The sequence below is a fragment of the Phyllostomus hastatus genome, unplaced genomic scaffold (assembly GCF_019186645.2).
Source record: "Phyllostomus hastatus isolate PE091 unplaced genomic scaffold, TTU_PhHast_1.1 phas_contig_17, whole genome shotgun sequence".
Taxonomy (NCBI): domain Eukaryota; kingdom Metazoa; phylum Chordata; class Mammalia; order Chiroptera; family Phyllostomidae; genus Phyllostomus; species Phyllostomus hastatus.
The window spans coordinates 5,249,063-5,269,690 of record NW_025333664.1 but is presented as its reverse complement, the minus strand read 5'-3'; the positions used below and the strand labels follow the sequence as shown (position 1 = coordinate 5,269,690).

The window sequence follows — 20,628 nt, the reverse complement described above, 5'->3', positions numbered from 1 at the left end:
CGTAGAGGAAATACACAAACTAAGGAAAGAATGGCAGGACCCTTTAACCAAATGACGCCACAGTAAATTGTGAAGGTCTTCTTACGTAGGAGGTTTTGACTTCATTAACCCGCTTCTAATAGAGGCATTCTCTGATTCCCCAGCGACGCTCCTGTTCCAAAGTGCAGCGGCCCAGGAGCGTGTAGCTTGGCTTACGTGATTAAGCAAAACATTTTTCCAAATATGACACGAAGCAGTTACGGTTCCTGGATTGTCCATATTACCCCGAGCCCCCGACAATGTGGCTATCGTAGGTTTTTTATTGTGATTCTGTAAACCAACACCGCAGCAGTCGAGATTCCAGTGGAGAATTTGGCCGGGCAGAGACAGAAACGTGTAGTGACTTGTGCCTGACCGCCAAGGGCCCGACCACGTCCTGGAAAATGCAGGAGGGGACACGGTCACGGGCAAGTCCGTGGCAGTCCGGATGGTGCTGACCCTGGCCAAGTGGAAGCCAGCACTTGACCTGGAAGACAACCCTTCATCTGCTTCCCTGAGTCAGTCACCGTCTTAAGAGCCGTCGCCCATTGATGGTGCAGCTCCTGGAACGCTGGTGCGAAAGGGAGGAGAGAAATGCGGTGCCCGAACGCCCTTGGTGGGTTGCTCCGTGCCCCGGTGACGGGAATTTGCTTCGGGGCCTCGCAGAAGCCACAAGCACCTTGCCGGCAGGAGAGCTCAGCTCTCTGCTCCAGGCATTGGTAAAAGAAAAAAAATCTGGGAAAGAAAGTATATTCCAATTATATATCCAAGAAGTGTGATTAAATGAAGAATTATCAGCTAAACAAACAAACAAACAAACAAATACTAAAGCCAAAACCTGCCCCGGGCTCTTGCCAAAGGTAGGGCTTGCCACCATGGATGTTCCCACGGCCTTGCCAAAGGCGGGGAGTTTTAAAATTCAGCTAGTGGTCCCCCGTCATTCCCCTTGTTTCAGTGCTGGTTGGGATGCACAGCGCTTAACAAATTGCCTCGTGGGGCCAGGCCCTGGGGGAGGGATTTGCTTAAACCTCATTCAGAAAGTTCGTCTGCAACTGCCTGTTGCCTCAAGTAACCACTTCTCAGCACATGCCCCTCGACTCGCAGTTAGCAAGTGGCAACTGATTCTAGGCAACTGTTAGGAGATTCTGTTGAAAAACACAGAATGATTGACATTGACTTTGAACACTGACATGGAACTCTCTATAAAGCCCTATGTTGGAAATGTCGTATCTCCACAGAAGATGACATCGGAGACTTCTCGGGCTAAATTTTTACCACTTCAGTAGTGAGGGCAGGGAAAGTGTTTCAGTTTATTTCATACAGGCTGGTGGGTACACACACTTACAGGCCAGGGGTCCGTAAAGCAACGCCCTGGGTCCAGATAGGGCCTTCCACCTGTTTTTATAAATAAATCTTTATTGAAATGCAGCCGTGGAAGCCGGAATAATGGTCCTCAGAGAACGTCCACGCCCTGATTCCCGGAACCTGTGACTACGTCACTTTACGTGGCAAAGGGAACTGTGCAGGTGTGTCAAGGTTATGGACCTTGAGGTGGGCAGATTACCCTGAACAACAGCCTGTCGGAGAGACAGGACCTGAGGAGGAGGAGGAGAGGCGTGAAACCTGCAGCGGGGGCTCAGCCCTGGGTGGTGATGGGGACGGAGATGGACCAAGAGGCGTGAACCCAGAAACGCAGGCGACTCCAGGGAACAGCTCTCAGCTCACAGCAAGGGAATGCGGGGCGTCAGTCCTACAACCAGAGGCAACTAAATTCTGCCGCCAACCCAAATTAGCAAGCGGGGAGAGTGTCCCCGCGAGCTTCCAGAAAGAAACGCAGCCCCGCCGACACCTGGTGAGAGCGCCGTGTCGGATCTCTGACCTACAGCACTGTAACCGGACATGCTTGGGTCACCTGACACAAGTTCTAGTGATGTGTCACAGCAGCAACAGAAAACCCGTATGACAGTCACACCTACTTATTGACGAGTTGCCTGAGGCTGCTTCAAGCTGCAAGGCAGAGTTGAATGGCTGTGAGAGAGACGGAATAGCCTGAGAACCCTAAAATACTCGCCAACCGGCCCTTTACAGAAAGTGTGTCCACCCGTGGTATTTACAAGCAGAAACTGGAGCAGCAGCTGGCATGTACTGAGAGCACTTGTGGTTGATGCCAGGCTCTGGGCTGAGTATTCAATGTTCATATCAACTTTCTGGATAGATGCTACTTTGTTCCCCATTTTGCAAGTAGAAAAAAAAAGAAAAAAGGAGGCAGAACAGTGGAGTCACTACCCAAGGTCCCCGGGAGAATCAGTGGCGAGCCTGGACCCGAACCCAGCTCTGGCTGACTTCTGGGCTGGCCCAGCCTTTGTCCCGCCCAGCATCCCGGGTGCTCACCCGAGGCCGCTCATCGCTGGCGGAAAGCAATGGGGAGCTCCCGGCTGGGCACCAGGATGCCCAAGTGCAGCACCTCCACCGGCTCCTGGTCCGTGGCCACGATGTCGTATTTGCGGACAATCTGGAACACGCGTGCACACAAAAAGGCACACTTAGCCCCCTTCCGCTGCCTCGTGGAAAAGCACCGGACGGAAGCGCGGAAGCAAGCGCGGAAGGCCAGCCGGCGTCTTACCCAGCACAGAGCCAAGTGCAGCTGGAGCTCAGCTAACCGGCGCCCAATGCACATCCTCTTCCCGACGCCGAACGGAAGGTGCGCGAAAGGGTGGATCTTCTTTTTCTCTTGAAGCCATCGTTCGGGTCGAAACTGACTCGAATCCTCAAAATTTTCCTCATTGGACCCCAGCACCTGGGTGTTTAGCATCAACACTGTCTGAAAACACACAGAGACGCGTGGCGTTTAAAGGAAGCAGAGGATGTCGGAGAGCGAACCTGACAAAAGCGGTCACCCTGCCAATGTAAAAGTCACCCACCAATGTATCATAATGACGACTGCCCAAAGCTGTGGACGGCTTGAAATGTGCCAGGTACAAAACAGGTAAAGAACTTTAAATTTTTGCATCACATTCCCACAAGAACCCCAAGTGGTAGATGTTGTCATTACCCCCATTTTACAGAAAGGCGAGGCTCACCGAAGTTGCATAACTCACTCGAGTTTACACCTGAATCCAGGTCTGTCTCTGTGGCCCTCATCCCTAGCACGGCATGATGCAACCTGTCCGCTACATGTTAGCATCTACGTATTTGCGAAATGAATGTTTTCCCTCTAAACGTGTTTAGGGGGAATCGGGTGCCTATTTGGAACATGTGTCTTTCAAAGCTCTGTAAGGTCCAAAAGGTACAAATTCGACTTACTCCTTTGGGTAAAGCATATTCCCCCAGAACCGTTGCCGTGTCAAGGGTCCTGGTTGTAAACGGCACACTCGGGGTAAGCCTGAAAAATCAAAGCCGAAGACGTAAAGGCAGGCACGGACCGAGTTCTAGCTCAAGTGTCGATGGGAACTCGGATTCCGGTAAAGTGCACAATTGTTGCGTAAGTTCATAACTCAGAAGGGAAACCTCACCACAGTTCGTCATAAGGAAGTTGCGTCTCTGTCTTCCCCATATTTACATCTCTCGTTTTTACTCCTTATTTTATTGGGGTGACAAGACCTGCCAGTACGAGCCTGCTTAGTAGTTGCTCATACTGGCTCTCCCGTTTAGTTCTAGACTCGAAACGTGTATGTTTTTCACACTTTGCCATGAATCTTATTTTTACATTTAATTTTTTTATTTTTAGAGAGAGAAGGAGGGAAGGAGAAAGAGGGGGAGAGAAACACCGACCAGTTGCCTCTCACATACGGCTCCCCAACTGGGGGCTGAACGTGAAACCTAGGTATGTGACCTGACTGGGAACCGAACCGGCAACCTTTCAGTTTGCGGGCCAACGCCCAACCCACTGAGCCACAGCGACCAGGGCTTCACCCTGAATCTTGACATTTGTTCTACTTTCCTCTTATCTGTCTTCCAGGAAGTTAAAGGTATTTCCTTTTAATCCTAAATAGTACGAGTTCTGTTTTCCAGAAAGGGTGTAAAAAGAATTTTCAAAGAACATCGGATACCGGAGGCTCAAAGATAAAGATGTCTCTAGGTCTTATCACATGATAACAGGGTCCCCTGGCTGGGCTTCCCGTCAGGTTCTTCAGTCCCGCCCAGAATCCTCATTGGTGCTCACAGCATTCATTATTAGTGTTATTGCTGATTCAAAGGGGATGACACTCACTTCCCAAGGTGTGAGAGAATTCAACCAAATGATTTAGGAAATGAGTTTTGACAGAAATGGAATATGGTCCTGAGGTTCTTTTTGTTTTTGTTTTTCTTTCTTTCTTTTTTTTTTTTCCCAGTTTGCTAAATGTTAAGAACCAGGCACGGCGGCTGTCTCTGGGGGAGGGACCCCTCGCTGTGTGTTTAAGAGGACAGCTTTCTCGTGCATTCATACGGGCCCCGGACGCGTGTTCCTACCTCATGGATTCTTTCAGACAGGCCTTTAAATACGGCATCTTCCTCAAGTCCCCTGCCCGCGGCCTCTGCCTCGCAGGCAGCACACTCTGGATCTCCTGAAGAAGCTTCTGTTGCACGTGGGGGTGGCGGGATAAATTGTAGAGAATCCACATTAAGCTGTTTGCCGTCTGAAAAACCAAGCGACACAACCTTGAGTTTCTGCAAAGAAACTGCCTCAAAGCCAGTCTGTGCTGAACCCTATGGCCTTGCTCCGCAGGGGGGAAAAAAATTACCGGTGCTTTTTCCCACATCCCTGTTTGCCTGAAGGGATTGCCACGGATGCGCAGTCAAAAGTCCTTTTTTTTAAAAAAGATTTTATTTATTTATTTTTAGAGAGGGAAGGGCGGGAGAGAGAGAGGGAGAGAGAGACATCAATGTGCGGTTGCTGGGGGCCATGGCCTGCAACCCAGGCATGTGCCCTGACTGGGAATCGAACCTGCAACACTTTGGTTCACAGCCCGCGCTCAATCCACTGAGCTACGCCAGCCAGGGCTCAAATGTACTTTTTAAAACATGTCGGTGAAGGGGAGTTTATTTATTGAGGGAATCAAAATAGAACCCTGTAGATAATTTGCCCCATTCGACTTAAAATATAGTGTGCCACAAAAATGGTTTGAACACAGAGGAGCGCGTGGCAAGCTGGTGGAGTGCAGGCAAGGAGGGTGGACGGGACAGAGGTCAGCGCCAGGTTGTGACGATGTTTATTGCTATGCAGGCTGGTCCCACTGAGGGACACTGGGGGGAGGCCACAAGGGGCCCCACCCCATCTTTTTTTTTGTAGTGCCGCATGTGCATCTATAATTATTTCCAAAAAAAGAGTTTAATTTGAGAATTATTTAATATAAAAATTGAGTGGGGAGAGAAGAATGCAGATCCTAGGAGTGCGGCTGTAAGACATTTACACTTTTTTTTTGCAGTGCAAACTCACCAGAAACTGTATTTCTGGAATTTAAAAGAAGAGGGTTTTTTTTCCCCCCTGCCACACCCTAAGAAGTTACCACAAAACTATAAAGGCGTTATCTAGACTCAGGCCTTTAGCCACACGCAAAGAGGCTGCCGACACCAGAATAAGAGATTCGAGCATCGAGCCGAGAATTTCAAGGTACCAGCCCAGTTTCCGACAAAGGCTCTGGCCTGTTAAGTGGCATTCTCTGTTTCCTTTCCAAAGGCAACGAGAAGAGAAAAAAATATCGGTGGGAGCAGCCAAGTGTGGCTTTGAGCTTCATAATATTCACCACGGGTCGTCAGAAAGCATTTGATTTTTAGGCCCTTTCTTTTTTTAGGCTAATTTAAACCAAATAGTCTCCTAAAAATGGTCACGGTGTCCTGTCCCTGTGGACAGGAAGACACTCGAGCCAAGTGCCATGTGCCAGTCACATAAGTGAGCAAAGTGCAAGGCGGTTGGGAGCCAGTGGCATTTACTGTTTTTGGAAGAGGATGTCCCCAAGGCGGCCTTCCTCATAGCAGAGGACTGGCAGCCTCCGCTGCCAATGAACTGCGGACGGCATCAGCACAAGAGTCCAATTTACGGAGCAGGACGAGGGCGGAGCTGCCAAACTAGATAGACGTTCACATTTCTCTGATTTTTCCCAATGGGACTTTCAGAATAGCCAGGACGAAAAAAGAAACAGATTTCAGGCTATCAGCGGGTCCGTTACCACAAGGACCAAACAGAGTCTCCAAAAGGCAGAGGGCTGTAGCTTTCACCGAAGCCCAGTAAGACAGGCGGCCTGCCGGCCAGGGTCACGGCCGGGGCTGAGTGGCCTGCAAATCCTCATGGGCAGCGAGCGCCCTGGCTTGACCTCCGGCTCGCATGCTCTGTCCGCTCACTACACCCACGCTCCGCCCGCCAGCCGGAGCCCGCTGTTTGCACTTGACCCAGCTGCCCCCTTCCTTAAAACACTCCACGAGCTCTCCGTCGCGGGTGTAGTAAAAGCCAAAGGGCTTCCTAAGCCTCCCGGTGAACATGGCCCATCCTGCTTCTCCCGTCTCAACTCTGACCCCCTTTGCTAATTCTGCAGAGAGTATGTCAATATTTTTATCATACATGAACAGCCCCAGGTAGGTAAGGTACCACGCACGGCCACCTAAAGTATACGTCCAGTTTTTAAAAATCCAGAGCGTCGATTGTGTGCTGGGAATGTCTGCCACGCCCGAACTCGCGTAGCCGTTTTCCTCTGTCGCAGCACTGAGACCCTGCTCTGGAGTGGCGTCGCTAGGGCAGGAGTCACTAGGGGGATTTTCCTCCTATCACGTGTGAGCACGAAGGCCGCACACCATGGGGTCTCCCACGGCCACCCGGCGCGGGACTTTTTATCTTTGCTGAGCTAGAGCTCCGCTCGTCCCCGTGGAGTGAGTGAGCGGCAGGGTTTGTTACAATGCACCGTGAAACGATGCCACGCCGGGCTGGTCACGTCCCCGTCGGGAAGCAGGAGCACCCTCACCGTCTCCACGGCGGCCAGCTGGAGCTCCGTGACTGTGGCGTACAGCTCCTTCTTCGACAGCCGGTTGCGGTGGTAAACGTCACAGAGGAAGTCCCTGCCGGGCTGCTCTGAGTGCTTCCCTAACTGCTGGTCGACACAGGATTTGACTGTCGGGGAAGAGAAAAGGGAGAGGAAGTCAGCTGGACGTCAGGAGGAGGCAAAGGATGAAAGGGAACCTGAGATGAAGTCCTCAGAGCACAGACGGGGCTTTCCTGGGACGTGGACATTGTTAGAGGGGACCACGCTGCCTCGTTGGGTCGTCAAGGATGGATGGATGCCCCCTCCCCCCCGGGGCGGGGCTCCTCCAATGTCAGCATGCACACTGGTCACCTGGGTGTCTTCTGACAATGCAGATTCTGAATCGAGGGTCTGGGGTGGGCCTGGAAGTCTGCATTTCTAACCAGCTCCCAGGTCATGCTGGTGCTGCTGACCCGCAGGTCACATCCTCACTACTAAGGGCATAGGGCTTGGAGGGGGTCACGATGAGACAGAGGTGGGATTTGGGGCTACTCTCGGAATCCGAACTTGGACCCACAGCCAGGTGTCTAGCCGCTATGGTCACTAATGCAGGCACGCACACTGAGACAGGGGTGGCTCCCAAATCTTGGTACACACACACGCACGTGTGTGCAGTGCCTGCGAATGTTCACAATAATAGTAAAATTTTCTGATATCTGATATTTCTGATAATTTTCTGATAAAGTCCATTCCAGGCTTATGTCTCCCTTCCTTCATTCAATCATGATGCGAGCCACCACCTGAATAACAGTAGTGGGGATGGTGGCAATACCCATGACGACAATGCGTGGGACCGCCGTTGGAGTCTGAGCTCCAGGAGCCCTTCCGCTCGGCTTCCAACCTTGGCTTTGCCGTCCCCCAGCCTGGAATGTTGTTGAGAAGGTTGCTTAACTTCCTCGTGCCTCAGTTCTGTTACTCGGGGCTCAGAGAAGGGTCTGACATGGGTTTTTTGGTGGGAGTAAAGTAAGTGTGTATGCTGAAACGTAGGTAGTATATTATTTTATCACAGAAAAATACCTAGCATCAAATGCTCCCTCCACAATGTGCCAAAAATAGCTCTGATGCCTTGAGATACTGTCATATGCCAGGCTATACTAGGCCTAAAAACTGTTACACTGAGGTAGGCGCTATTATTGTTGTTGTTGTTGGCCCATTTGAGAGGTAAGACAACTGAGGATGAAAAGGAGAGAGCACATTTGGCCAACCTGCCACACCCATGGCAGGCGCGGGGATTGAACCCGGGTACCTCTGACTCCACAGCTCTTGCTTTTAATGCCTCCTGGTTCCCCGAGAGAACGCAATGCCGCCCCCTGCCTTTTTCTTAGCATCTGCCGACACTGGGATGACTCTTGCCCGCAAAGCCCAAGGGAATCAGGAGGAGCGCCTCCCTCTGAGGATGGGGGTGGCCCGGCCAAGAAGACCCCTTCGGCCTCTGGGCAGCAGCTCGGGGACAGCGGGCCTGGGTGTGCGGCCCCGTTACCTGACGTGAAAATGGTGTCCCAGGCCCGCGTGTGCGCCTGCCAGACCTTGGTGTTGAGGCTCCTGTGCAGCTCCACCGGGGTGACCATCATCCTCCCAAACGTGCTCATCATCTGTGAGGGACACAAGTGCCTCTTCACGCCCGTTCCTCTCCAGGACGGCGCCTCCTCTGCACCGGACGGAGCGGGGGGTTCTGAGCAGGGTGCCTTGGGCCCCTCCACACTGGGCCTGGAAGCCCTACTCACCCCGCCCCCCACCCCCAGGAACATACACAGAATCATCTTTGGGATGATTTTTCAGTCAGGTTTAATTTTAAAAAATTGCTCTTATAACCTACTTCTTAAAAAGGAAGAAAAAAGGAAAATGATCAATTTTATCAAAATTCACTTGAATTTCCAAACGTCAGCCACTCCTTTGCCGGTTCCACAGCATCTACTAGATCCACACATGAATAAAAAATGTAAAGTCTGAAAACCGTCAGGCTTGTGACAACCATAATTTAATCGACAGACCTTCGACTGAACTTCCTACCCTAACTCTGCCCAAATGATGATTTAATGTGCTGCTTTATTATAGCTGCATTTTTGTGCGCACCCATGTGCAAACACAGATAGCACACATTAAAATGAACGCTTGACTATAGTAACAAAACTATCCGTGTGCACGCCTCTCTTGGGGAAACCTGCAAAGCACGGGCACCCAGTCAGGACAACTGCTCTCTCCCCCAGGGGATGCTTACTGTTTTGATGGCCTTGATGAATTCCAGAGCTTCCTCCCCCGCGTCCTTCCGAAGGAGCCCGAATCTCTTGTCATAGAGCACAAGGCAGATGCCTGTTAATTAAAATAATCAACACCGTTAGCATAATCTGGACACGACGGTTAGCTGGCCACTAAAGAGTCGATTCCATCTCTCCTAGACGTGAGGTCTTTTCGAAGAACAGAGGCGTGAAGTATCTGAGAGTCTGATCACTCTTTCTAGAAATGATCTCCGGGTCCAAGCACCCGTCCCCTGCGGAGCCTCCTGGACAGAAAGGCCACTGGGCAAATGTGGCCCTGTCCATACGGGAGTGAATCTCTCCTGCCGGTGTTGCTTTAGTCAGAGTTTATCATTGATATTGGGCGTGGCAGACATTGGGGACTGACCTACCCAACACTCATTCTGCTTCCTTTCTCCCCTAAGAGAACCCCGATTTTATTTAGGGTGTCAGTGTTTCAGGTAGTTAATAGGATTCATCTAAGACTCCTGAGGCCAGCCTGTTCCCTGACTTGCCCCGCCTTCCTGGAGCCTCCAGAGCAGCCACGTGACCCAGGTCTGTCTGGCTGGTGAGCCCAAGAGGACATCTTATTTTTGCTTCCTAGGTAGAGTGGGACCTGTACCCTCTTTTCTTCTTGTTTTTGCCCACACGGCAGAGGTGAGGCCAGGAGGGGCAGCACCCCTTCTGCAACACGCCGGCCAGCTAAGGCTGGACGCGCGAGAACAGAGCGAGAACTTGGGTCCCCGGTGACGTCACTAGCACCCTCCGCAGGCGGCCCTCCTCGAGACTTCCCGTAACGCTAGACAATAGTTTTTAAACCGCCCTGGTCGGATTTCCTTTGACTTACAAAGACATGCATTTGGTGCTCCTTAATTTGGGTATTTGCAGTGGACAACTTCCAAAGCAAATGCGTCCCTTCTACTTTATAATCATTCCTTCCCCTCGCCCCTCTTCGCCCCTTGACACCTTCCGTGTGTCTCTTGTTCGCATGGAGCTTTCTCATGGGCCAAGGTGGCTGGTGTGTAACCTTAACGTGAGGCCGATCTGATGCAGGAGAGACGTCCGGACAGAGGCTACTGTCTTGGGGCGCCGTGTCCAGCCCCTCGCATCAGCAGCCAGAGTGACCCCTGCAGCCAGCAGACCACGCCACCCGCCTGCCAAAAGCACTTCCTGTCCCTCCCGGGTCCTCCCAGGTTCAAAGTCCAGCTCCCGTCCTGGTTTATATGGATTTACAGGGCCGCCTGCCGCCTTCCTCCCATCCTCTGCCCTCGCCCTCCCCCGCAGGATACGCGCCAGTCACTCCAAACGCCTCCCTGTGCCTTCGCCATCATCTCTGCTCCTCCGCCTGGGCCGTTCCTCCTTCGCTCACTTGCGCCTGGCGAACTCCTGCTCACCCACCCGGCCCTAGCTGGGAGGGCGCCGCCTCCGGGAAGCGCCCGCAGGCCGAGCTCGGCGGAGGCGCCCGTCTGGGATGTGCCCACAGCCTTGGACCAGCTTTGTCTGTTAAAGTGGCCTTGCTCCCCCGCCTGCAGCCCCAGCGAGCAGTGATGTGCTTCTTACTCCCGGGGCGACCCTTGGAGAAACTCTGATCACCCCTGCTTCTGTGTCCAAGTCTCCGTGGCTCTCCATGTAACTCAAACTAAAAGTTCCTGTGGAACCTGTAGGCCTGATCTTCCCCAGCTCGCCTCCCCCCCCCCCCCAGGCATCCCTGGAGTTTCTCAAAGGTGCGCCCACCTTCTACCCCAGGGCATTCGCTCTTCCGGCCTCCGCTCTCTGGAACAACCTGCCCACAGGCCCCTTGTGGCTCGCACCTCACCTTTCTTAGGTCTCACCTCAGGTGTCTCTGTACCAAAGCAGAGTTGCCTCCTCTGGGCACCTATGTTCTTTCTTGAGCTCCTGACCCCTTGGCAGAGTATATATTAAAATGTGGTCCTGGCTGGGTGGCTCAGTTGGGTGGAGCATTGCCCCATACACCAAAAAGTTGCAGGTTTGATCCCCGGTCAGGGCACATACCTGGGTTGCAGGTCAATCCCTGGTCAGGGTGAGTATGCGAGACAACCAACTGATGTTTCTCTCTCACGTCAATGTTTCACTGTCTCTCTCCCTGCTTCCTCTCTCTCTAAAATCAGTGTGTTTACTTGTCAATAGTCACCCCTACTGGAACCCCAGCTCCATGGGAGCAGGGTTGTTGCCTGTTTTGCTCACTGCTCTGTCCCGAGCATGGTGCCCAACACATAGCAGGTGGTCACTGTGTGTTTGTTGAATGACTACGCAAACTACTGGGAGTGCAAAGCATAACTTCAGTGCCTGAGAGCGCTGGAACAGCTGCAAAGGCCTTTCCTGGTCAGAACAGTGTATGATTACAGGGGAGTTCTCAAGTTGTCCGCAGAGCCATGCAGAGCCTCAACAGCACCTGCAACATCAAATGAAGCAGACTGGAAAGACAACTCACTTTCAAACGACCACTTGTTCAGTTCGCCGTAAAGGTCTTCGATGTGGCCTCGCGCGTCGCACAGCTCATCCATTCTACCCGTGAAATCGGCCAAGACCTTCAAAGAGAGAAGCCACGGAGACACTGTTTAGCCTTTGAGGAACGACAAGAACTTAGAGCTCAGTGAGCTGACTTCAGGTTTTGCTACCTGGGATCTATTCACCGGCCATAAGGTTATTCCTTCGGAAGCAGCGCTAATTATGTATGTTCCTTGGAGCTCACCTGACACCCTAACTACCTTGTCCTGCGTGATTTCCTCAGCTTTTCCGGCAGCCACCCCGAGGCTTCAGTTTCAGCCTGTGATCTAAATTTAAAGGAAGGAAAACAGCTCTTCTCATCGGAAGGGGGAACAGACCACAGAGGAGAACTCAGTCGAGTGTCCTCGCGGGCACGGCATCTCAGGGGCGTTGGTGCTGTAACCACCCTGAGGTTTGCCGCTTCCACAGCTGGGCAAGCAAACATCTCTTTACCGGCTGGTATTGTGTTAAGCCTGTTGAACTTGGAGCCAGGAAATCGGCAAATGCTGGACGCGGTTCCCCCACTGAATAGCTCCGTGACCTTGGACACGTTGTCCCCAAAATCAGGGTTTCAGATGACACATGCCTCTCCTTGAATGAGGGTTCTCTACTACCAAGCACTGGGCCAAGTGTATTTTCTTAGCTGATCTTCATGACAGCTTTGTGAGGGAGAAAGTGCTGTCATTTCTCCCGTTTCCTAGGTAACAGATGAGGAAGCTGAGGCGCAGAGAGAGGCTCAGGCCCCGGCCCTTGACGCAGAGCTGAGAAGTGGCCACACTGGGCCTGGAACCAAGCCCGTGGGACCACAGAGCCCAGCCACGTGAGCAGGGAGGCTTAGTCTGCGCATGTGGTGCATTCAGGAATATTGTGAACTGGTTACCATCAAAAATTCAGAGAGTTCACATGAACATATAGATTTCCCTCTACTTAATAATAATAATAAATAATTACAAGATCTGTGGACACTACATCTGCATTCTCGCGGGGCAGTCATTTGCTGGAATTGGGGCAGCTGTCACCTAGAAAGGGCATGTGCTCTCATTGCTTGAAGCCCCTATCGGGCCTGCCATCTATGTTTCTATTAATTGCCTGGGCCCTGCAAGCTTCTGAGTTTGTAATCTGTTACCTATACCATCTTATGTGGGTCCCAGCTCAATTCAAAATAAACACCCAGAGTGAACAGGAGTCAAAAGAGATTACTACATGCTTAAATCCCCTGCTCTCTGGCCTGCTAGCCGGAGGATGTGTCTAAATACCTTAGCACTACACAAAGACATTGTCAAGACCTGCCTCCTGCCCAGCGTCATTTCAGAAAAGCCCCATTCTGAACGTGCTTTCTCTAAACACGCCGTGACATAGCATCTCCGTGTTTCCAGCAGGCTACTGCCTCCGCCTGGATGCCTTTCGCCACCTCCTGTGGCTGGTGGACTCCTATGCATCCTACAAAACCCAGCTCGAATGTCACAACCAAAGAAGTTCATTCATAAGTGTCATCTCATCCAACCATCACAGCAGACCTGTGGAGTGAGGATTGTTACCCCATTTTACAGACTGGGAAACCGAGGCTTAGGGAAATTAAACGGTATAGTCAGGTTCCCCAGGACGGAAGGCTGATGTTCAAATCCAAGACTGTGGAATACCAAGGTCTGCGCTTGTGACTGCTCCCTCAATGTGATATCTTGAAGAGACAGTGAGGGAGGGCGGGATAAGGGCTTTGGGGGAGGGGCGATGGTGTGGAGGGGAATGAGGAGAAAGTGAAGACCCGGAATCACCCAAAGTGCCCACTGTACCCTCTGCTCTCTGGAGCTGTGGCCTGGCATTCCCCCGACCTCCCGCCCTCCTCAAGAGGACCAGGAGAGCCCCGGACCCAGCCCGCCCACCTCGTTGATTTTGCCGTCCATCTTCATAATTTCCACCGGTTTCATGAGTTTCTTTTGAAAGGCACTCCGGACCCTCTGCCAGTCTTTTCCTTCCCTGGGAAGGGAAGCAGACATCTATTCAGAGCCAGCTGAAAACGTGCAGAGATCCCCATCCAGCCCTCCAGCTTGCGTGAACCGTATCATGAACGGACACAGAGAACAGGGCCAAGACATAGCCAGAAATGATAAGCACTGGAATGCTGGGGGCCTGGTTTGAAGACAGACCGAGAAAGCACCTTCCTGCCCAGCCAAAGGAAGGCGACGGCCAGATAATGGGGGTTCAGGGCTGTTGAGGTGACCTTGCTGGGTTCGAGCGGGGAGACCGGATGCCTCCATTCCCAGCGGTGAGAGCAGGCACCCGAAGACTCCCCCCTCCCCCAGAAGCCCAGATATGCTAGAGGACATATCTTGTCTTCTTTCAGCCCACTGAAAGTCATGTTCACAAAACACCTCACACTTAGAAGGTTGCCATTGCCTCCAAATAGTAACACATGGGCAGAGATTCACAGGGGTTGGGAAAAGCCCATTCCCGTCAGGTGCCCTCTTGCACTTGCCCGACAGCCGAACACAAAGGGTGCGATACACCCCATGTTACTGTATTTTTTAATTCCAGTAATTGTATCCTAAATGCATAACTATTAGGCATTAAAATGGGGCGGAGTGCTAGTTAAAAAGCACAGGAAGCACATCACAGTACAGCATTTCACTATGGACACCCCTCCTCATCCTAGCTTTCAAGTTCACCTAGGTCCGTAACCTTCCACTCCCTTCCAGAAAGAAAGGTCCCTGTCAAAAGCAAAGGACGTTGATTTCTGGCGTTGAGCTTCTGAGAGGGGTTACAGAGAAGTGTAAGGGATACTTTTGTTTCTATGTAACACGTTTGCCTGGGGCGCTAACTTCAGAACCCCACCCCACCACAATCAGTGTAACGCTTTTTGGTGTCTTTGATGGAAAGGTAGGACCCCACCAGATGCCAGAGAGAAGGCAGGTGTTAAGTGGGTTCACAGTACAGCTGTCCCTCAACCCACTCAGGTGTCTGCGAGAGCACGCGATTGCATCAGATAGGGGCTTTCGTGTCCCCGGCCTAGGAGGGGTCCGCCCCGGGGAATCTCTTCCCAGTTTCCAAGCGCCCGAAGTGCAGCAGCCCGACCCCGTCCTGCCGCCCGGACTCACAGGATGAGCAGGCCGTAGCCCTCCTGGCGATAGTCGCGATAGGCCTTCCAGGGTTTGATCTCCAGCCGCTTGGGGTACGCGCTCTCCGTGCGGTACAGCGCTTCCAGCAGGCCCGGCGAGCCCAGGTGCACCGAGTCGAAGGAACCCAACTTCATGCGGAAAATCTCGCCATACTTTTTGTGGTACTCCGCCTGCAGCGGGGAGGGGCACAGCGCAAAGTCAGCGCGCATCCCTTGCAGCCCCCCAGAGCGCTTGTCCCTCCTCCTGCCTCCTTCCACCCGGGGACCGCCGCAGCGGAGGTAACCCGAGCGCACCGTACGCCCGGGATGCGCGCCTGAGGGAGAATTTGGAGCGCAGGGCACGGAAGGGAGACGGAATTGGGGCGCCATGAGGCATTTACCAGCGTGTCGTGCTGTTTCTTCAGCCCCCCTTTCCAGAGGATCTCCAGCAGGCTGCCCAGCAGTGGCCAGCTGGTGGGGCCCGGCAGCGCTGCGGCGTTCCGCACCTCGCCACGTTCCGTCAGCGGGCAGACGGGCACCTCCGGCGGCCGAGGGGGCGCGCACACCGTCGGTGTCACGGGTCTGGGGAGCTGCCCGGTGCTGCGCAGCTGCTGTAAGAAGGCAACCAGGGAGCGGATCTTGCTGATGGGAGAGCTCATAGCTGCCTGGGGGATCCCGCGCGGAAGAACGCGCGCGGACCGTGAAGGACCTTTAGCAAGGTTGCTGAAGGGGCGCCGGCTATGTGTGGCGTGACGATTCTGGGAAAGAGACGCAAAGAGGACCGGCAGGTGTGATGAAGAAGGCGACAGAGGGACAGAAATGACCTCCGCGAGGATGCTCTACGATGCACTGGGAGGCGGCCTCAGGGCGCGGGTGCCCGCCGACCGCCGGCCACAGGGGCTGGAGAAGGGCGGGCGGGGGCCTCTTGGAAGACGAAGGGGAGGGATGTGGACCCGCGAGTCTGACTGCAGGCGCGGACCCTCGAAGTGGAGATGTCAAGGAGGGTGGAAGAGATGCCGCGCGCGCCGCGATGTCCTCCTGGCCCTCTCCATGATCCATGCCCGGGGACCAAGTATTTATGGAGACAGGGCAGTCCCTGGGTGGCCAATGAGCACTCTTTGAGTGGGGCGGAGTGGGTCCTGGCTTGCCCGTCCGGGAAGGACGCGGGACCCGGGGTGGGGCGGGGGCGAGGGGATGGAAATAGGATGGAGTCAGCGAGGTGAGCGAGGGCGCCCGCACCTCGGGTGACCGGTGCGCTGCTCTCCGGGAGGGAGCGCGGGCGGACTCCACCCCGGAGATAACCCCCGGGGAGGGGCGCTGCGCCTCGAGTTCACCGAGTGTGCGCCGAACACGCCTCCCGGCCCTCCCGTGGCGTGCAGAGCCGCGCTTGCACAATCGCGCTGCTGGGCGGGCAAGGTCTCCGAGTGCGGACCGGGGAAGTCTGCCGGCGCCTGCCGGGGCCGGAGAGCCCGCGCGCCTCCCGGGAGCAGGTTTCCGCCAGCCTGGACGGAACTCTTCCCGGAGGGAGGTCGGCTTTGCGCGCCACCGGAGGCTGGGAGGGGCTGAGGCTCAGCATCTTCTAAAGACGGGATTTCACCTTCGCGCCTTGGGCGCGGAGAGCCAGCTGAGTTTGCAGGAGTTCCCTCCCTGGCTGTTCCACTTTGGTTGTGAGGAAGATTTCATGAAGCAAGACAAGTAAAGCGCCAACAACGCAGTCCGTAGCCAGCTCTCCACCTAGCCGCTACCTCTTTAGCCAGGTGGGAAACGCGCTGTGAAAGCCTGGCCTACCCCCTTTCCTCCAGCCTCCTCCTTTTTTTTTTGGTGTACCTTGTACAAAGGGTAAGCACCCGCAACCTCCCACCATCCCCACCCGCCCCTGCAAAGTCCATCCTGGGCAGGCGCGGGCGCGCGCGCGCGAGCGCACCCGCTTTTTCTCGAGTCACCGTGGTTGGCAAGAGCAGAACTTCATTGACTGACTCAGGAAGAGAGCTGGAGATACTTGGTGATAAAGTGGAAGTGGCTCCTAGGCTTTCCTTCTAGCCCAACGCGGGCGCTACGCCGGCCAGGGAGGAGCCGGGTCGCTCCGCGCTGTTAGCTGTTCGCTCTCGCTGCGGTGCAAGCTCTCGGCTCCGTCTTTTGCCCCCTAGCGTTGGCGGAGCTTAACCTGGCAAGTTCACGGTCAGCTTTCAGTTTGTTAACTTGAAAATCTTTTGCAGCCCAACTTGAGCTTGCACACTGCCTTTTCAGATTTGTCCTGAGAGGTTAATGACCGTTCATAAAAAGAATAGCTCTAGGGGTTATGTGTGGATTCGGCTTACATAAAATGTACTCTATCTACTTACGTAGGTACCTGTTACATATACACACTATTTAGTACGTATGATGTAGCATGCACTAAAGATGATATGCCACAGGGTAGGCAAAAGTAGATTTACTGTTGTAAGTACATGAAACAGAGTTTATTCTTGTAGCATTTGTTAATTGTTCTATTATCTTCCATACGGACCACTGCAAACCTACTTTTGTCCACCCTGTATATGTGCTATACAGCGTGTCTTGTACACCATGTTACACAGTATACAAACCAGAGCTTTCTAGGGCTTATGACAAACCACTGAGTGAACTAGACATTTTACCGAAATTTTCCCATTTAGTTCAGCCCAACGACAAAAAACATAAATGAGTAAATCAAAGTGAGGCTTAAGAGAGTCAAAGAATTTGCCCAATGTCGCAGGCCTTACTACTGGCTCGTGAGAGAGTCAGGCCTAGATTTTCTAATTCTAACCTTAACATTCTCATCCATATACATCGTGCTAGATTATGTCCCCTTTTCTTAAACCACAAGTATCTCAGAACACTGGAAATATTCCTTAAGTGGGAATATCTCCAAGGGGGGGGGGTATGTGTGGGCCTCTGTGATGAAAATATTGTCTTATGTGCTAATGGTGGTTAAAAATAAAATAAAATAGCCCTGGCTGGCGTAGCTCAGTGGATTGAGCATGGGCTTCGAACCAAAGTGTCGCAGGTTCGATTCCCAGTCAGGGTACATGCCTAGGTTGCAGGCCATGACCCCCAGCAACTGCACACTGATGTTTCTTTCTCTCTTTCTCCCTCCCTTCCCTCTCTAAAAATAAACAAATAAAATCTTAAAAAAACTTTCACATCCTTTATACAAAATTAAAAAAAAATAAAATAAGAAGAATAGTCCCAAACAGAAGATCCATTTGGCTAACCACCAGGGGCTTGCTTCCGGCACATAGCAAATGCTCAATAAATCATAGCTCCCATTCTTATGCCAGATATGAGTTACCGCCCTCCCTCCACTCATTGTTCTTTCTTTTCTTCCTCTCTGTGCAGGCGTGCTCGGGAAGAAAGGAAAATCTTTCCAGACTTGCTGGGTTTTCACATGGGCTGAGTGCTTGGTTGCTTTACAAACACCAAGCAGACACGGGGAAGGGCAGGCAAACATTTGTCCCTTAAGAGCCAGCAAGAAAGTTCCTACTGCAGGGAAACTGGTTTCTCAGGTCCAGGAGAGAAAGTACCGCCTACTTTTTTACACTGGACGGCAGAGGAAAGCAGACTGGTTCTTTGAAACTCCACTGACACCATCGCACACACGTCCTTGAAGAGGTGCAGCTAAGCTCAAAACGGGGACTCAGAGCGCAGGCGCAGGGCTCACTCTTCCTCGCCCGCCCGGCCGGCTCCCTCGCTCATTACTCCATCTCCGTCTCCGTGAGTCAGCCCCACAGGGCTGCTGCCCGGAAAGGCTAATGAGGGATCCCCAAGTGTCTCCGAAGTGCCCACAGACAGGCTCGGGCCTTCTGTTCGGTTCCGGGAAACCTTGCCGAGGACTGAAAGGATAATTATACCCCAGCAGTCACACCAACTGACCACGGACGACAAAGGGTGTGTTCGTGGACATGCGTGGTGAGGGTGGGGAGGAGGAGTCCTTAGAAGGGCAATGGCTGCACAACACAAAACCGTTTCACATATCTCGACTAGTGATGTGGTTTTGTGTGCCGAAGCTTTGGCTAGACTCGGGTGGGAGTCCTAGACCTGCTGCTTTCCGACGGTGGAAACTTAGAGACTCGCGTTCCACGTGTGTCCAGTGGGCAGGGTTGGGGCCGGCCTCCCGGTAATGCACGGAGGTCGGAGTGATAACAGTAGCCCATTTCATGGGGCTGCCGCGGGAGTCACACACATCCGGGGACGTGTTCCACACATGTGGCTTCACGGCGTCCCTCCATCGCATGCCTTGGTTTTGGCAGGCTGTGTCCGAGACTGGCAACTCAGACGTCTCCACGATTACGCTGGGTGTTCAACTCAACGCTGCAGGTCGGACTCAGGAAACCATGGCTGGATGAAGCCAAAGGAAGATTAGCAGCGGAGTGCCAGCCAGGTCCCTGCAGCTCGGCCACCCACAGACCCAGCCTCCTCTCTTCCCAGGGGCGATGGTGGCAGTCCCCACCCAGCAGGGTTCTGCTGAGATGATGAAGCAGTGAAAGTCCCTGGCATGTAGCAAAGGCTCTAAAATGTTACCATTCATGTTATTAAGAACTACAGGAATCGGGCCGTCCCAGAATTAAGGTCATCCTTTCTATGGCCCGAGTGCTGGGTTCTCTGACTAATTAGAGAGAAACCTCTTTGAAATTCCGGACATGGTCTCTTACTTTTGTCTTTCTCAGACCATGTGACACAGCGCTGTTTACCTTGGCCAGCACCCAATAAAGCAAATAATAGCCAATGGCTTATTGATTATTTCCTCATTCCCAAGTCAAGAGAGGAAGATCGGTCTCAATGCATTCTCTGTTTTTTTTTGAGGAAGGAGTTGTCATAGATCCTGGAGTGTTTTACTCGTGTGTCATATTGGAAGCAACTCTACACCACAAAAATAACAGTTTTGGTTTCAATAACTTGAGCTGAAGCCATGGTTTCACCACTCACAAGCTGTGTGGCTGTGGGCAAGTTAGTTAACCTCTCTGAGCCTAGTTTCCCTGTTTATAAGATTGGGAGTTACTATACCTGTGTCAGAAAGGTGAAGATAAATACTTAAAATATCAGTTGAGACACACTTAACCATCATCTTTGCAAACAGCTGTTTGGCTTCCGTGCTTGCTTGAAGATTTCTCAGTGGAATTCAGTCATGTCAGTATTAAAAAGTTAAAGTTGTATTCTGGAAAAAATGTATTTTATTTACATCCTCCAAAATGCAGTGGCATGCGAGGAGCTTTTTCAAAAGTTCATTGTTGAGAGGTGCTCCGCCTCGAAGGAGACGGCAACTACAGCATGCACACTCAGGTTCATGAGTCATGTTACCGTCACTGTGGGTTTCAGTTCACTGAGGAGCTACAGCGTGCTGGGCGTTTCACTGTCTCTCCCCACGTGGTGATACTCTGAGGTCAGTGGTTTTCATTTTGTAGGAAGAAACCCGTTTTCATACAGATTTTTACATCAGATCTGAGTGAGAGTCTACTCTGCTACCTATTTCCTCTCTGACCAAGTCAGCTCACCCAGGAATAATAATGGCCACTCCTGTATATTATTATAATGTCTTAGTTATGAAAATCTTGGAACTTGGATTCCAGCTTACGTCAGGATGGCAGCCACCCCGAGGGTGGGAAGACCATCTCCCTTGTTCTCTGCTCTTATTCTTGTATCTATAACTATACCTGGATCAGCTGAGGTGCTGAATAAGTGTTTGTCAAGTAATATATTGCAAAATGATGGAAATTAAATGCCTTACTTATCCTAGATGTACCAGTTCAGTTTGATCGATTCTATGGTTCTA

At 52.5% G+C, this 20,628-nt stretch overlaps 1 protein-coding gene and 1 long non-coding RNA gene across 3 annotated transcripts; one reads left to right on the top strand and one right to left on the bottom strand.

Moving 5' to 3' along the window:
- Positions 1-511: 511 nt before the first annotated feature.
- Positions 512-15,499, bottom strand: LOC123815183 (1,25-dihydroxyvitamin D(3) 24-hydroxylase, mitochondrial). Of its 2 annotated transcripts, XM_045833396.1 has the most exons (12): positions 15,242-15,499; positions 14,842-15,032; positions 13,630-13,723; positions 11,694-11,790; positions 9,226-9,317; positions 8,488-8,599; positions 6,951-7,096; positions 4,468-4,634; positions 3,322-3,400; positions 2,642-2,839; positions 2,410-2,530; positions 512-753 (listed from the first exon to the last, which is right to left on the bottom strand). In XM_045833396.1, the coding sequence occupies exons 1-11, from the start codon at positions 15,497-15,499 to the stop codon at positions 2,420-2,422; spliced, it is 1,545 nt and encodes a 514-aa protein (XP_045689352.1). In that variant the 3' UTR covers positions 512-753; positions 2,410-2,419. The 2 variants fall into 2 exon arrangements, with proteins under 2 accessions (XP_045689352.1, XP_045689351.1); XM_045833395.1 differs by having other exon boundaries at positions 2,410-2,839.
- A 758-nt stretch (positions 15,500-16,257) lies between these two features.
- On the top strand, positions 16,258-20,628 carry LOC123815105. The gene is made up of 3 exons (XR_006785014.1): positions 16,258-16,597; positions 18,198-18,746; positions 19,109-20,628. It is a non-coding gene; the product is annotated as an uncharacterized LOC123815105 (long non-coding RNA).

Coding starts and splice junctions, on each gene's coding strand:
- LOC123815183 (XM_045833395.1), bottom strand. CDS start 15,499: ATGAGCTCTCCCATCAGCAAGATCCGCTCCCTGGTTGCCTTCTTACAG. Junction 11,791..13,629: donor TGGACGGCAAAATCAACGAG/GTGGGCGGGCTG, acceptor CTCTCTTTGAAG/GTCTTGGCCGATTTCACGGG. Junction 9,318..11,693: donor GAACAAGTGGTCGTTTGAAA/GTGAGTTGTCTT, acceptor TTTAATTAACAG/GCATCTGCCTTGTGCTCTAT.